Source organism: Asparagus officinalis, chromosome 8 (assembly GCF_001876935.1).
Source record: "Asparagus officinalis chromosome 8, Aspof.V1, whole genome shotgun sequence".
In the NCBI taxonomy this organism is placed as follows: Eukaryota; Viridiplantae; Streptophyta; class Magnoliopsida; order Asparagales; family Asparagaceae; genus Asparagus; species Asparagus officinalis.
Window position 1 is genome coordinate 115,326,857 of NC_033801.1, and position 13,513 is coordinate 115,340,369.

Consider the following 13,513-nt stretch of genomic DNA (forward strand, 5'->3'; position numbering starts at 1 on the left):
TAATTGTTTGAAATTTATCAGTGAAGGTTCTTAAACTTTACCTCATCGTCCTACGACCTTTTTATAAACTTCGTCAAATCTTATTGATGTGGTGGTGCCTTGACCTTGCCATGTTAGCAAAAAATAAGTGGAAGCCCAACTTTATAGTGCAACTCATTACTATATTGGCAAAAAAACGTGAAATGACAAATTTGTCTTGCCATATCATCAATACATAGTCAAGATCTAGATAGAAGTTTGTAAAAAAAGTCAAATGGTATTATCCAATATATCAATGATTTCTACTAATTTTTTTCTTTTTGTAGGGGATATTTGATTGGATGTAAATGGGGATGCGGGCGTAGATAGCGTAACGAGATTTGTAAATACATTGTTTAGTTTGTAACTTTGTAGTTAGAATTGTAAAATAAACTTACATTTTATATAAAAAAATTATAAAAATAAATACTTCAATCAATTTGGTGGGAACAAAAACTGCAAACTTAAAAAAAAAAACTAAAAAATAAATCACTGCACGTGCATAACACGCGCCCGTCCCGTCGTCTGCTTAAATCCCACGCGTGTCGCGGGTGACCAGCGGCCGCAAGATACTAGCAGAGTGAGAATCCGAGCGAGATATAAGCTTCTGCTATCCATTCGAAAACCCTAGAAATATTAAATCGCTGCCTAGGGTTTTCCCTCTCAAACCCTAGATCTTCTCGATGCCTCCCAAGGCCGCTAAATCGAAGGAAGCCGCACCCGAGAGGCCAATCCTCGGACGTTTCTCCTCTCACCTCAAGATCGGAATCGTAAGCTCCCGATTTCCCCCAGAAAAATTGAAAATGATTCATAAAGATACGATAGCTAATCGATGCTGATGATGTTTGTTTATTTGTAAATTGATGGTTGTTTAATTTAGGTTGGATTACCAAATGTTGGCAAGTCCACACTCTTCAATACACTGACGAAGCTATCGATCCCTGCGGAGAACTTCCCGTTCTGTACCATCGAGCCTAACGAGGCCCGAATTAATGTCCCCGACGAGAGATTTGATTGGCTTTGTCAGCTCTACAAGCCTAAGAGCGAGGTTCGCACCTCTACTGCTATTATTTCGGTCGCTTACTTGTTAATCGTCAGAACCCAGTAAGAATTAATAAAGATTGTTAATTTTGACGTTTATAATGTAGCGGAAATGAGAATGTTATGTTGGTCTTGTGGATATACACTAAAAAGGAATTTAGTTCACTCATAGGCTCCTGTCGAGGAGAATATGAGAGAGCATCAATTGAGATGGGTTTGGTCATGTGCAATGGAGGTCGCTAAATGCAGCAATTAGGAGAAGCAATAATATTACTGTTAATGGGGGTAAAGAGGACTTGGTTGGAAACAATTTGGATTGAGGGGAATAAGGGTGAAGGGAAGTTAGGGGAACCATTCACCTTGTTTAGGAACATTTAGGAGGTGAAGTTATTCACCCTAGTTCCCCTTGGTTTACCCCCTAATAGTATAAAATTTGTTACCCCAAATTGGGGTGTAACCAAGGGGAAGAGAACTCCATTCCATTCCCTTCCATTCTCTCACCTAGTTTTCCTTAACTTCCCTTAACCCCATTAAAATCCAAACACACCCTTAAGAAATATGTGGTAATAGTTAAGTTATCGGAGGAGATAACACATAATATAATTAAATGGAAGAATTGGATTCATGTAGCTGGCCACATAAAATTTTTGGGTAAGGGCTTTGCTGTAGTTATTATTATCCAAACTTTGTAAGTTAAATAATTGCTAAGTTAAATTATTGGATTGTGACCTATTAACCGTGCCTGTTCTCTAAGGATTCTATACATTTTCTGTTTTCCCTTCACTTTTTCTTAAATAGAACACATGAGATGCATATCAAAGGGGGTTCTTTGCAGGTGTCAGCTTTTCTGGAAATACATGACATAGCTGGGCTTGTGAGAGGGGCTCATCAAGGCCAGGGTTTGGGGAACAACTTTCTCTCTCACATTCGTGCTGTTGATGGCATTTTTCATGTATTAAGTAGGTGTCTTCTGTTTCGTCTTTTTTACTATTGTGGTTCCCTGGTGAATAGAAATTGTCATGGATGATACTTTTTTCAACTAAATTTTTATTGACAAGTTTATCATGAATTTTAGTATATTATTGGTTCGATTATAATGCTATAGCTTAAGAAAGCACAAGGTGCCACTACTGTACTTTTTTAGGGATTTATATATCAATGCTTGGCCATGTTCAATAAAATGAAAGTCCAGACTATGTCTCTTTATATATATACTTATGTTGATATTAGCTCACTAGATGGCTGAAACAAGATTTGATTATTGACCCTTTAAGTTCTATGCTTTGTGCCTCTTTGATTTCCATCCATCCGCCTGTGCAGATGCTTTTCAACTTTTCATATATCATGGTCGTAGTTATATCTTGATAAGAGCATCACATCATAGTCAAATGCAACATGTTAAGTATATTGAGTTGTAGGAAGGTCTGAATTGTTTTTCTTAGCGCAAAAGTCTATATCGTGAAGCTTGCCTCATGGTCATGCAATTTATGAAATAAATATGCATGTTACTTCAGTTTGCTTATAATATATATTCACACACTTGGGTCTGCATGCTTATTGCACAGCATTTGGAGGTATACATTTCAAGTATGGGACATTTGCTGTATACTCTTTTATGAGCCCGTGCATGCTCACACACACACAACACATGATAGAACTAAAAAATCTTCTGTTCCATGTGGACTTTTGACTTAAAGCATTTGCGGACAACATGCAACAATCACTCACCTTAATAAAGAAATGATTCTCAAGAGAAGATGATACTCCAGTCTTTTGTGTCTTTGTATAAATAGACACGACATCTTGTAGCTGAGCTGCTGTATCATAAGTTTTACTTTTATCTTCACTTATAGGCCTAGTATTAAGTGGATCTCAAGTAAATATTTAACATGTGTTGACAGGAGCATTTGAGGATCCAGATATCATTCACGTTGATGATGTTGTCGATCCTGTTAGGGATTTAGAGACGATAACTGCGGAACTTCGGCTTAAGGTATTGCTATTCTAAAACTGCAAGTGTAGTATGTGTGCTTTTGAAAGCATGCATGTTCAGATATGTCTTAAAAAATGTAATACTGCCTATTCTATATACTGGTAAACTCATTACATGTGATATCTATATTGCATGTGACATATTTATGTATGTTATCTCTATGATCTGATTGGAATTGCCCTTTCCATATTGAATGCTTTGTCCCTCTTGGTATCTGAACTTAAACCACATACCTGTTTTTTTTTGTTGCTGTAGGATGTGGAATTTATGGAAAGGAAGCTGGAAGATCTTGAAAAAAGCATGAAAAGAAGTAATGACAAGCAACTTAAAGTAGAACATGAATGCTGTCAGAGGGTCAGTTCTTCTTAATGTTTATAGATTTCCTTTCACAATATTGTGAACTTGTATCCAACGTTTCTGTTTTTATCTACCTTATTTCACTATTACTGCATAGTTATGGAAATTCAGATGTCCACTAGATGAAACAACTTGATAGGTAGTTGCTGCTCAAATTTGTGAGGTTTCAAGTCACCAGGCATGTTCCCATTAGGACCTTTTCATCATTTATGAGATTTCCAGCCTTAAAAGCTTGAAAGATACTTGGTTTTTACCTATATAACAACTCTGGTAGAATCCTCAGGAAAGCTTGTCAATTAAATTTTGCAGTAGAGAGGGGTTATAAGTGAGTCTGTTAGGCTTGTGGTATGGTGCTTTCCGGATCCTTTACACCACTATAGAGCAAGAATCTGTAAATAAGTGTATTTTGAGTAAATGGAGGTTATCTTTCTATACTAACAATTTTAATAGTCATTCTAAGTCGTTTTCTATATCTATGAACTGACCATGTGAAACTTACATATATTTGTTGTACACAAAGGTGTAGGCATTAATGAGGGTTCCACAGTTGCATGCAAGAAATTGAAACCTCTCAGGAATTTCTGTTCAGTTTTCACCAGAACTAATCCTGAATTTTACTGAAATGACTTGTTCAGCTAAGAAATATATCAAAACATATAGAGAAGGGAATATGGTATTTAAAAAAAAGAAAAACTATATACTTTTTAATGATGTATGATTCAATTAGTTGTGTCCAGGTTTTAGATGCAATTTACTTAACTCATCTTATAGCACAACAGTGATGATCATCAATATGCAATATTATGCGTAAGTAGTTGGGAGTAAGCAAAGTGCACTTCCTGCCAATTACTGTTGCCTCTGCAGTAGGGGATATGACACTAAACAAAAAAGAAAAAGAAGTAATGGGTAGGGTCTAGTACAGGTAATTGAATTCATGCCTAGACTGCAGCGGTTGGGAAAACAGTATCATATATCCGAAAACTAAGTACTCTTGCTTCAAAGTCCATGTTTGAGTTTTCATATCTTTTACTTAACTAGATCTGTAGGGCTAATAAGCGATATGATTATTATATAAACTTGGGGCTTCGAGTATCTACTAAAACCAGAACCATGCTTAGTTTAGGCATTGTTATGTACAAGTTCCTTGCCATTATATTTTTCATATTGTAGTCTATAAAAATTCATGACTTTCATATGCATAAGGTTTGATCTGTTTTATCTGGGGCGAACAATGCCCTTCAGCAAATTGATAATATGTTAATTTTAGTTACTTCATAAATTTCTTTTCAACCTGAATATACTGAGAGAAATGCGTTAAAACTAGCACTGTATACATTCAACGCACAATCTGGTGCAATGCAAAAATGATTTGCTGTGTCTCAGTGGCACATACTGCCATGTGTACTGGAAGAATTAAAAATTTCATACATGCATGCTTTTTTCCTTCTCTATATATAACTTTCCAAATCCATATGTGAGGTCGAACCCAAAATTGTGAAATAACTGAAACGAAGTTTCTTGTACTTGACCTACGGGCTGGTTACATGCATATGCGAATTATTTTGTTCTCCATTTGATATAGATGTTTCAACTTCCTCTTAGTTGCTGAAAATGAGGAAATCCGATTAGACACCTCTTTCTTATAATTTTTATGTTTCTGAGGCCTGCGTACTCCTATTCCTCAGTGGATTGCAGTAGCTATCCATCTCCTCAATTTTTCTGTTCAGTTATTCTACATTTTTCAAGTACAATTACTGCTTGAATCTGGCTTCTCAAGTAATTTTTGGTTTGATTTCTCTCATGCTACAGGTGAAAGCATGGATAGAGGGTGGGAAAGATGTTCGTTTAGGAGATTGGAAAGCTGCTGATGTTGAGATACTAAACACCTTTCAATTGCTTACAGCCAAACCTGTTGTCTACTTGGTAATGAATTCAGTAAACTGTTCCCCCCCCCAACCCCCCACCCCCGCATTTCATACACATACTTTTCTTTAGTTACTTAAGTTGGTGCATATGCAATGTTATGCTCATGTTGTAGTTGTTACCTCTTTGTCTTAGTGGCCTGTTGTTTCTTTCATGTGCTTATCTTGCTTAGATGTTTACTGTTTCTTTGTGTGCTTGTCTTTGTTACAAGCCTACTGTTTCTTTCATGTGCTTATCTCTCCTTTCTACATGCAGGTGAACATGAATGAGAGAGACTACCAGAGGAAGAAGAACAAGTTTCTTCCCAAGATTCATGCATGGTATGCTTCACTTGCTTTGTTCTTTGCTAAATCTACTTTCTATTGTAGCTAGCTATGTCTTTAAGGGTACATGATCCACTATTCAACTGTGATTGATCCTGGATGAAATTCTTTGAGCTCCTGTTGTCAATAACTCGTAGCATCAGCAAAGATCTCAAGTTCATGGTTGGCTGAATTGAGATTAAGTTGAAAACAAGCTGTTGATGAGCTGCTTGTTAAGTTAATACCATTTGTAATTAACATCTTCCTAGAATCAATGATACTCCTTGTGGAAAATGCAAACTGTCAAATTGTATTTTCACCTACAATCATATAAAGCACTTAATTAGTACAATTTACATGTTAAGGACTATAGTATTTAGCCTAAACTCATTTCTTACACCACTAGATTAACACAGGCCTGTGTAAATATCCATGTCTACTTTCAGCATATTTTATCTTTTGGTTGTATTGCAACCAATTTTGCTTCAACTTTAGATATAAGATTCAGGGTGTTGATGTGCTTTAAATCTGATATCATATGCCCACATAGTTGTTGCAAAAATAAATGCTAAAATTTCTTGCAGATTCAGAATTTAAGATGCGCTATGAGGCCCAGCTTACCAGAAGGCCCTTTCACACCAATTACATCCAAGAACTATATATGTGATATAATATTCAGAACCTTAGACTCAGTTATGCTTTGCTTTAGCATTACACTCAAATCTGTTCCTTGCAACAATGGGAGTAAAATTCATATCAGAATGCTGCAAGGGGTGATGAGTGGGATTATGTCATTTCATCCGCTCATTAATGCTTGTAAACGCCGCGCTTGTATGTGGGGCATTCTGAGATGATTCAAATTCCAAGAATGAAAATCATAAATATGTTGGGTAATATTTTCCCCTAATTGTTCAGGGTGCAGGAGCATGGTGGTGAGCCTATTATACCTTTTAGCTGCGTCTTGGAAAAAACCCTTGTAGATATGCCAGAGGACGAGGCTGCTAAATATTGCAAGGAAAAAAATCTACAGAGGTGAGTACTTATACATTAATGTCATTATATGACTCTTATTCTTTGATTTGGACCCTATGTTCTTCAAGGAATATTTCATGTGCTAATATTTTGTGAGGAAAAAGAGCACATGATACAGAAACAACATTTCTTAAATAAGTCAGCCAGCGGTGTGAAGCATTGTAGGATGAGATGGATTTATTCATGCATATTTAACTGCAATTCTAAAGTCATGCACTTCTAATTCGCCTATCAATCGAGAGCACTAAAGATCCTTGTTTCTACTTTGTGGCTGCTTGCTGTTACTGTTGTTTTTTCTATGTATCACAGACAGCAATATGTTGCAAACTGGGTGCCGATTTTGCTCTTTTGCACTTAGATGATCGACATAGATATCTGTAGTTTTTCATTGATACACTATCGAACTATTTCTATGTTTTGGTGTTTTGCATCATCATTCATCTTTCTATCACTGATCAAAGTTGATAAAGTATAAATGATATAAAATGACCATGGCTTCCTTCAACTACATGTAGTCTATCATGAGTCGTTATTTATCAATAAGTCTTACCTAGGCGCAACGCCCCCAGTATCTGAGTTATGTAAGGTCTTTTTTCTTTTCTAGCCTTTTGACCCTGGTGCAACCAGCAGTTCTTTCTTGCCCTTCAACAGCTTCATGTACGCGATAATTCCATCTTGATGTGTTTGTCATTATCATTCAACTTTTATAAATTATTCCTTTGTAGTTATTTAACTTGAATAACTTTGCATATCACAGACAAAGCCTTTCAGTCAGTGAGATTTCACTCACATTCACCATTCTTGTTCCATCGTTTTAAGAAATATTGTAGCCTTGGACTAGAATCCTTGTTGTTGATCGGGAAATTTTCTTTTCAATATGTACTGTTGCATTGCTCTTTTCGATGATTAATGATAAAGATGAAATGAACTTTTTAATCCTAGATACATATATTAAAGCTACCATATTGAATATTTGCATTAAAAAGAAGGGAAAAATGTGTCAAGGCCCCAAAAGCAAAAACTTCATGTGATCAGCCCCCTTGTATTTTCCCCCATGTGGATAAGCCCCAAATACCTACAGTATTTGTGACGAGGCTCTAAAGTATCACTTTTAAAAAAAAGCCCATGAGAAGTTACGAACTTACCCCTTTGATGAGACTGTACTCGTTTACTACGCCCCTTCCTATTCAAGAACCATGCCTCTCTCTCATCTCTCTCTCTCTCTCTCATCTCTCTCTCTCTCTAAAACCAAGGACTTTCTGAAGTCTGTCACCCTAGCCCTTGCCCTCCTCGCCGTCGTCGCCTCCGCCCAGGGCCCCAAGCCTCCCCTCGAGTTCGCCGCTGCCTCCCCTCCTCTCCTCCGCCCGCCCTCCTCGCCATAGCTCGCCGCTGCTCCCCGCCTCACCCTCGACTACGCCGGAGTTCGTCGCTGCCACTCTCCGCCTTAAGTTCAGCGTTTCCCTCTCCTCCTCTCCTCCACCCGAGCTTGCAGCTGGAGCTCGCCACCCGCCTAGCCCGCGATCGCCGCCGCTCCGATCATGATGGTCTGCAGAGACCACCTGCTCCAACTCCAGTGTATTAGAACTAAATGTCATCAATGCATTTACATCACGAGCAGATTTCAAATTTGATATATGCAGATTTATTAGTTCTATGTTTGTTGGTTTTGGTTCCTTTCACGAGCTTTGAAATGAAAGCTAAGTCATCAATGAATCATTCTGAGTGCTAATATATTATGTTGAAAAGAATTATAAGTTTATTTCAGTCCCCTCTGGGAAGCAAAGTTTCTTTTACTGGTTGAAATATGCTCTTTAATGTTTGCCATAGTTTTGCTAGTTGAAATCAAGCTGGCTTACGAATTTTGCCTTCTGTTGTAAGAAGCTGCCAACATCATCCATAATATTTCTCTTTTTTCCCCTTGTCACTGAAATACCACGTTAGTTCTATTTTATACCACGTTAGTTCTAATTTATACCACGTTAGTTCTAATTTATAACAAATTAGTTCTAATTTATCTATTTTATACCATGTTAGTTCTAATTTATACAAAGTTGGTTCTAATTTATACCACGTTAGTTCTATTTTATACCAAGTTAGTTCTATTTTATACCACGTTAGTTCTAATTTATACCAAGTTAGTTCTAATTTATATCAAGTTAGATCTATTTTATAACAAGTTAGTTCTAATTTAAACCATATTAGTTCTAATTTATACCAAGTTAGTTCTATTTTATACCAAGTTAGCTCTAATTTTAATCACATTAGTTCTAATTTATACCACGTTAATTCTAATTTATACCACGTTAATTCTTTTTTATAACACGTTAGTTCTAATTTATACCAAGTTAGTTTTATTTTATACCACGCTAGTTCTAATTTATACCACATTAGTTCTAATTTATACCTAGTTAGTTTTAATTTATAACAAGTTAGTTCTAATTTATATTATTTTAGTTCTATTTTATACAACGTTAGTTCTATTCTGTAGAGTGTTAGTTCTAATCTGCACAGTGTTAGTTTTATTCTGTAGAGTGTTAGTTCTATTCTGTAGAGTGTTAGTTCTAATCTGCACAGTGTTAGTTCTATTCTGTAGAGTGTTAGTTCTAATCTGCACAGTGTCAGTTCTATTCTGTAGAGTGTTAGTTCTAATCTGTACAGTGTTAGTTCTATTCTGTAGCGTGTGATGGCTTGTTAGTTCTATTTTATTACACGTTATATCTAATTTATACCACGTTATATCTAATTTATGTTAGTTCTAATTTAAACCACGTTATAAACCTAATTTATACCATGTTATATCTCATTTATACCAAGTTAGTTCTATTTTATAACAAGTTAGTTCTAAAATTTTAACCAAGTTTGTTCTAATTTATACCAAGTTAGTTCTATTTTATACCATGTTAGTTCTAATTTATACCAAGTTAGTTCTAATTTATATCAAGTTAGTTCTATTTTATAACAAGTTAGTTCTAATTTAAATCATATTAGTTCTAATTTATACTAAGTTAGTTCTATTTTATACCAAGTTAGCTCTAATTTTAACCACGTTAGTTCTAATTTATACCACGTTAATTCTAATTTATACCACGTTAATTCTATTTTATAACACGTTAGTTCTAATTTATACCACGTTAGTTCTATTTTATATCACGTTAGTTCTAAATTACACCACGTTAGTTCTATTTTATACTAAGTTGGTTCTATTTTATACCATCTCTATGACTAAAAGCTGGTCATGTAGAGAATTTAAAACAAACATTTAGTAGGTATCTTTATTATGGCGGACCAGCTTATGCCACGTAAGAACACAACATTCGCTTTCATTATATTTTGTGGAGAAGTAATCTTATACAAAATACAAAATACGTAAGAATTGATTTAGAACTAACATGAACTAGTTCAAACAGCTTGTTCTCTAGGAAATGCATGGCTCAGGGACAACAAATGACAAGGCCCCCTATAACACATGAGGTTTATGTGCAATTAACCAAGCATTATACAGATTCTTGAAGGGGTTCAACCCCTAAACACTAGTAAATACAATGGCTAATAACATAGAACAAAATGGATCTCCTCTCCCTCATCTTCTTCCACTTCGTCCAAACAACTCCCCAATCATACCCCTCCACGTCCTTCACCTTGTACTTCAACCTCACATTCCCTACTTTACAATAACAACCAAAGGAAGAGTTCAAGAAACAAGAAAACCAGAAATCTCAAAAACACAAAATTTTCAAGAACTCACTCATATCAGATCACCAGAAGAGGAAGACGAAGAATCCTCCTCCAAGAAACCATCATTCGACCACTGCTCAGAGATCTCGACGGCTTCCTTCTCTTCTCATGGTTTCGTCCATCCGTACGAGAGCTAGTCCCCTTCTTTCAGAATCTCCTCGGCCAAACCCAGCCTCCCGCCTGAAATCAGCTCCTCCCTCGTCAAAAACGCACTCGGGTTCTCAGATTTCTCCATGAAATCGTAGATATCAAGCTCCAATCTACTGACGCTAGCATCCTGACGTTTCTTAGCGGAAATCGTTGTGGAAGAGGACAAGCGGAGACAGGGGAAGGGTTTCGACGGCGGCAGAGCTGGAAAGAACGAAGAGAAGAGGCTAGCGGAGCTCCGGCGTTAGCTCTACCTCCAGCACATCCCTTGTTGCCTTTTTCTGGTTTTGTTTTCACCACATACCAGAGCTAACATTTTATCAGTCGTGGGCCCGGAGGGACTTGGGGGGCGGCGCCGGGGGCCTGGGCAAAGGTGATGACGGCGAGGAGGGCGAGGGCCCCTTTTATTTTAGAGAGAGGGAGAGAGAGGAGAGAGAGAGGGAGAGAGAGAAGGATGACGTGACTTTCTATGCTTTTGGGCTATGTCTCGGGAAGAAGGAGAAAGGCAATTTGGGTTTTTTTTTTAAATACAATCTCTATTTTGTATACTGCTAACGTGTTGGGGCCTTGACACATTTAACATTACTTTTTGGGGCTTATCCACATGGGGGAAAATACAAGGGGGTTGGTCACATGAAGTTTCTGCTTTTGGGGGCTGAACACATTTTTCCGTAAAAAGAAACATGGTTATATTCTTTATTTAACTGGCTGCACAGTTCCTGATTTGATGCATGCTGGTCCCTTGTTCTCATTTGCTGATATATATAAGTTTAACCAGTTGCAACAAACTTTCTTGGTGGTCTTAGATGATCAAAAGAAGTGCTTGAGGACAGACTCTGCATCATAGATAACACATGATTAGTGCTGACCTATCAATGAACAGATAACGTTCTGTTGGTTGGATATATGCAAGCACTTTAAACAAGTGGCTTTGGTAATGATGGTCACATCTGTCTATGAACTTTTAACATGCTGTTGGTTGCATAAGTGCTATCACTTTAAATACGTGGTTTTTGTAATGATGGTCACATCTACCTTTGGACATTTAGCGTTCCGTTGGTTGCATATACCTTTGGACATCTATGTTTTCTTCTTGACACCACATTAATATCGTGTTATAAACACATCATAACAAGCTTTTTCATCTCTCTAAATGATTGAATTATCTTGATACAGTGCCATCCCAAAGATCATAAAGACTGGTTTTTCTGCAATCAATCTCATATACTTCTTCACTGCTGGCCCAGATGAGGTACAGTTTTTCACTGTCGCCGCTAAAGAGTAAACAGGGCTTCTTGTGTGTCTCTCCATGTAGTTGGATGGTGTGTTGCTGACATGGCGCACGTTTACGCTTTTGGTTATGATCTGGATAGGTCAATGATCTAGGTTTTTGGTGTCTGGATTCGTGCTACTTTAGCAACACACCAGCCAAGTGGTCCCCGTTTACTCTCTCTCTTTCTCTCTATTATTACTTTGCTCATAATCATTGTTTGGGGGGTATCTTACCTTATTTTGTCTTGGGGGTGCTCTTATTGTTGTCATGTCCTCTCAATCTAACTACCCTAATCCTTCCATTATTTTGCAATTTTATGTGTTGTACATTAGCTGTTCCTGATGTGGTAATGGTCATCACAGGTGAAATGTTGGCAGATCAGGAGGCACACAAAGGCTCCTCAAGCTGCAGGTGCCATCCATACTGATTTTGAAAGAGGCTTTATATGTGCAGAGGTATGTCTGTTCTTTTATTCTGATAAGAGATAGGTTTATTAGAGTGCAATCATCATTTTTGTTGGTCAAAATGTCATAGAGCACTACTTTTAAAATGAAATCTTAAATGACCTTAGAACATACTATCATGGCAATATGGCATGTTGAATTTTTATCCATTTATTCTGCTAACTTTAATGTGAGAGGGTGCATGGATATAGCAAGCAATGTATATCCATTTCATTTTTCCTGATCAGCGACTCATGGTTCTAGTTGAAGAATGAAATAGTTTGTATGCTTAAATGCGTTTCTTTCTGAATACACGCAAATAAAATCTCTGTTGCTGCTGTCATTTTGGAATACTTGGAGATGGGTATTACACTTGCACTAACATCATGATTAAGTTATCTTCTGGCGACTAACATGATGGAGTACAGGTTATGAAGTTTGAGGATTTAAAAGAGCTGGGCAGTGAATCAGCTGTTAAGGTATATCTATGGAACCTGACTGCTCTTTCTTATAGTTTCATTTTTGTCATGCTTATTGATTCTTAACGGAAAAATCATCAACTGACTTTTGTCTTTATGACCTCAGGCTGCTGGAAAGTACAGGCAGGAGGGGAAAACTTACGTAGTTCAGGATGCCGACATTATTTTCTTCAAATTTAATGTCTCCGGGGGTGGAAAAAAGTAATTCCTGTCGCTGTCACATTAAGAGTTGCTTTTTAAAAAAAAATGGGGCGCAGCTGACGGGGCAATATTTTTATTGCTAGTAGCAAATTGTAAGCTTACAAGCTCTTTATAATGGCGATATGTACGACTCGGCAGAATTTTTATCTTTGCATTTTGCTTTACGCTTGGAACTCCTTTTGTGGTTACTGGTATGAATTTCCAATTTACTTAATCAGGATGATGTGCAATTACGCTGCCGTTTTGAGAAAACCGACCTCCAGCTTAATTGTAACTGTAGTAGTTGGTCTTACCGCTTGATACATAATATTTGCGAGGTTGCATAAAGCTCACTTGCTGCTTTATTAAACCTCATAACAGCAATGGGAAGAGTCTTTTGAGGTTTATTCCAACTTTTGAAGCAACATATGATTTATCTCCTCATGTCATTCATTCTTTGATTTATGAAGAAGTATGCTTTGCACCATTACATTCTTTAATTCGGTAACGTTGTGTTTATCGATAATTTGTGTTTTCCAATATGTACTCTCAAAACCTAATGTAATTTACCGCTCAATGTGAAGTTAGGC

The 13,513-nt window shown here is 37.0% G+C and overlaps 1 protein-coding gene across 1 annotated transcript; it reads left to right on the forward strand.

Annotated features, from left to right (window-relative positions):
• On the forward strand, positions 573-13,330 carry LOC109819619 (obg-like ATPase 1). Its single transcript, XM_020385395.1, has 12 exons — positions 573-788; positions 899-1,066; positions 1,895-2,018; positions 2,961-3,052; positions 3,308-3,406; positions 5,219-5,332; positions 5,588-5,652; positions 6,550-6,666; positions 11,725-11,800; positions 12,184-12,276; positions 12,693-12,743; positions 12,850-13,330. Exons 1-12 carry the CDS (start codon positions 702-704, stop codon positions 12,946-12,948), a joined length of 1,185 nt encoding a protein of 394 aa, XP_020240984.1. The 5' UTR covers positions 573-701; the 3' UTR covers positions 12,949-13,330.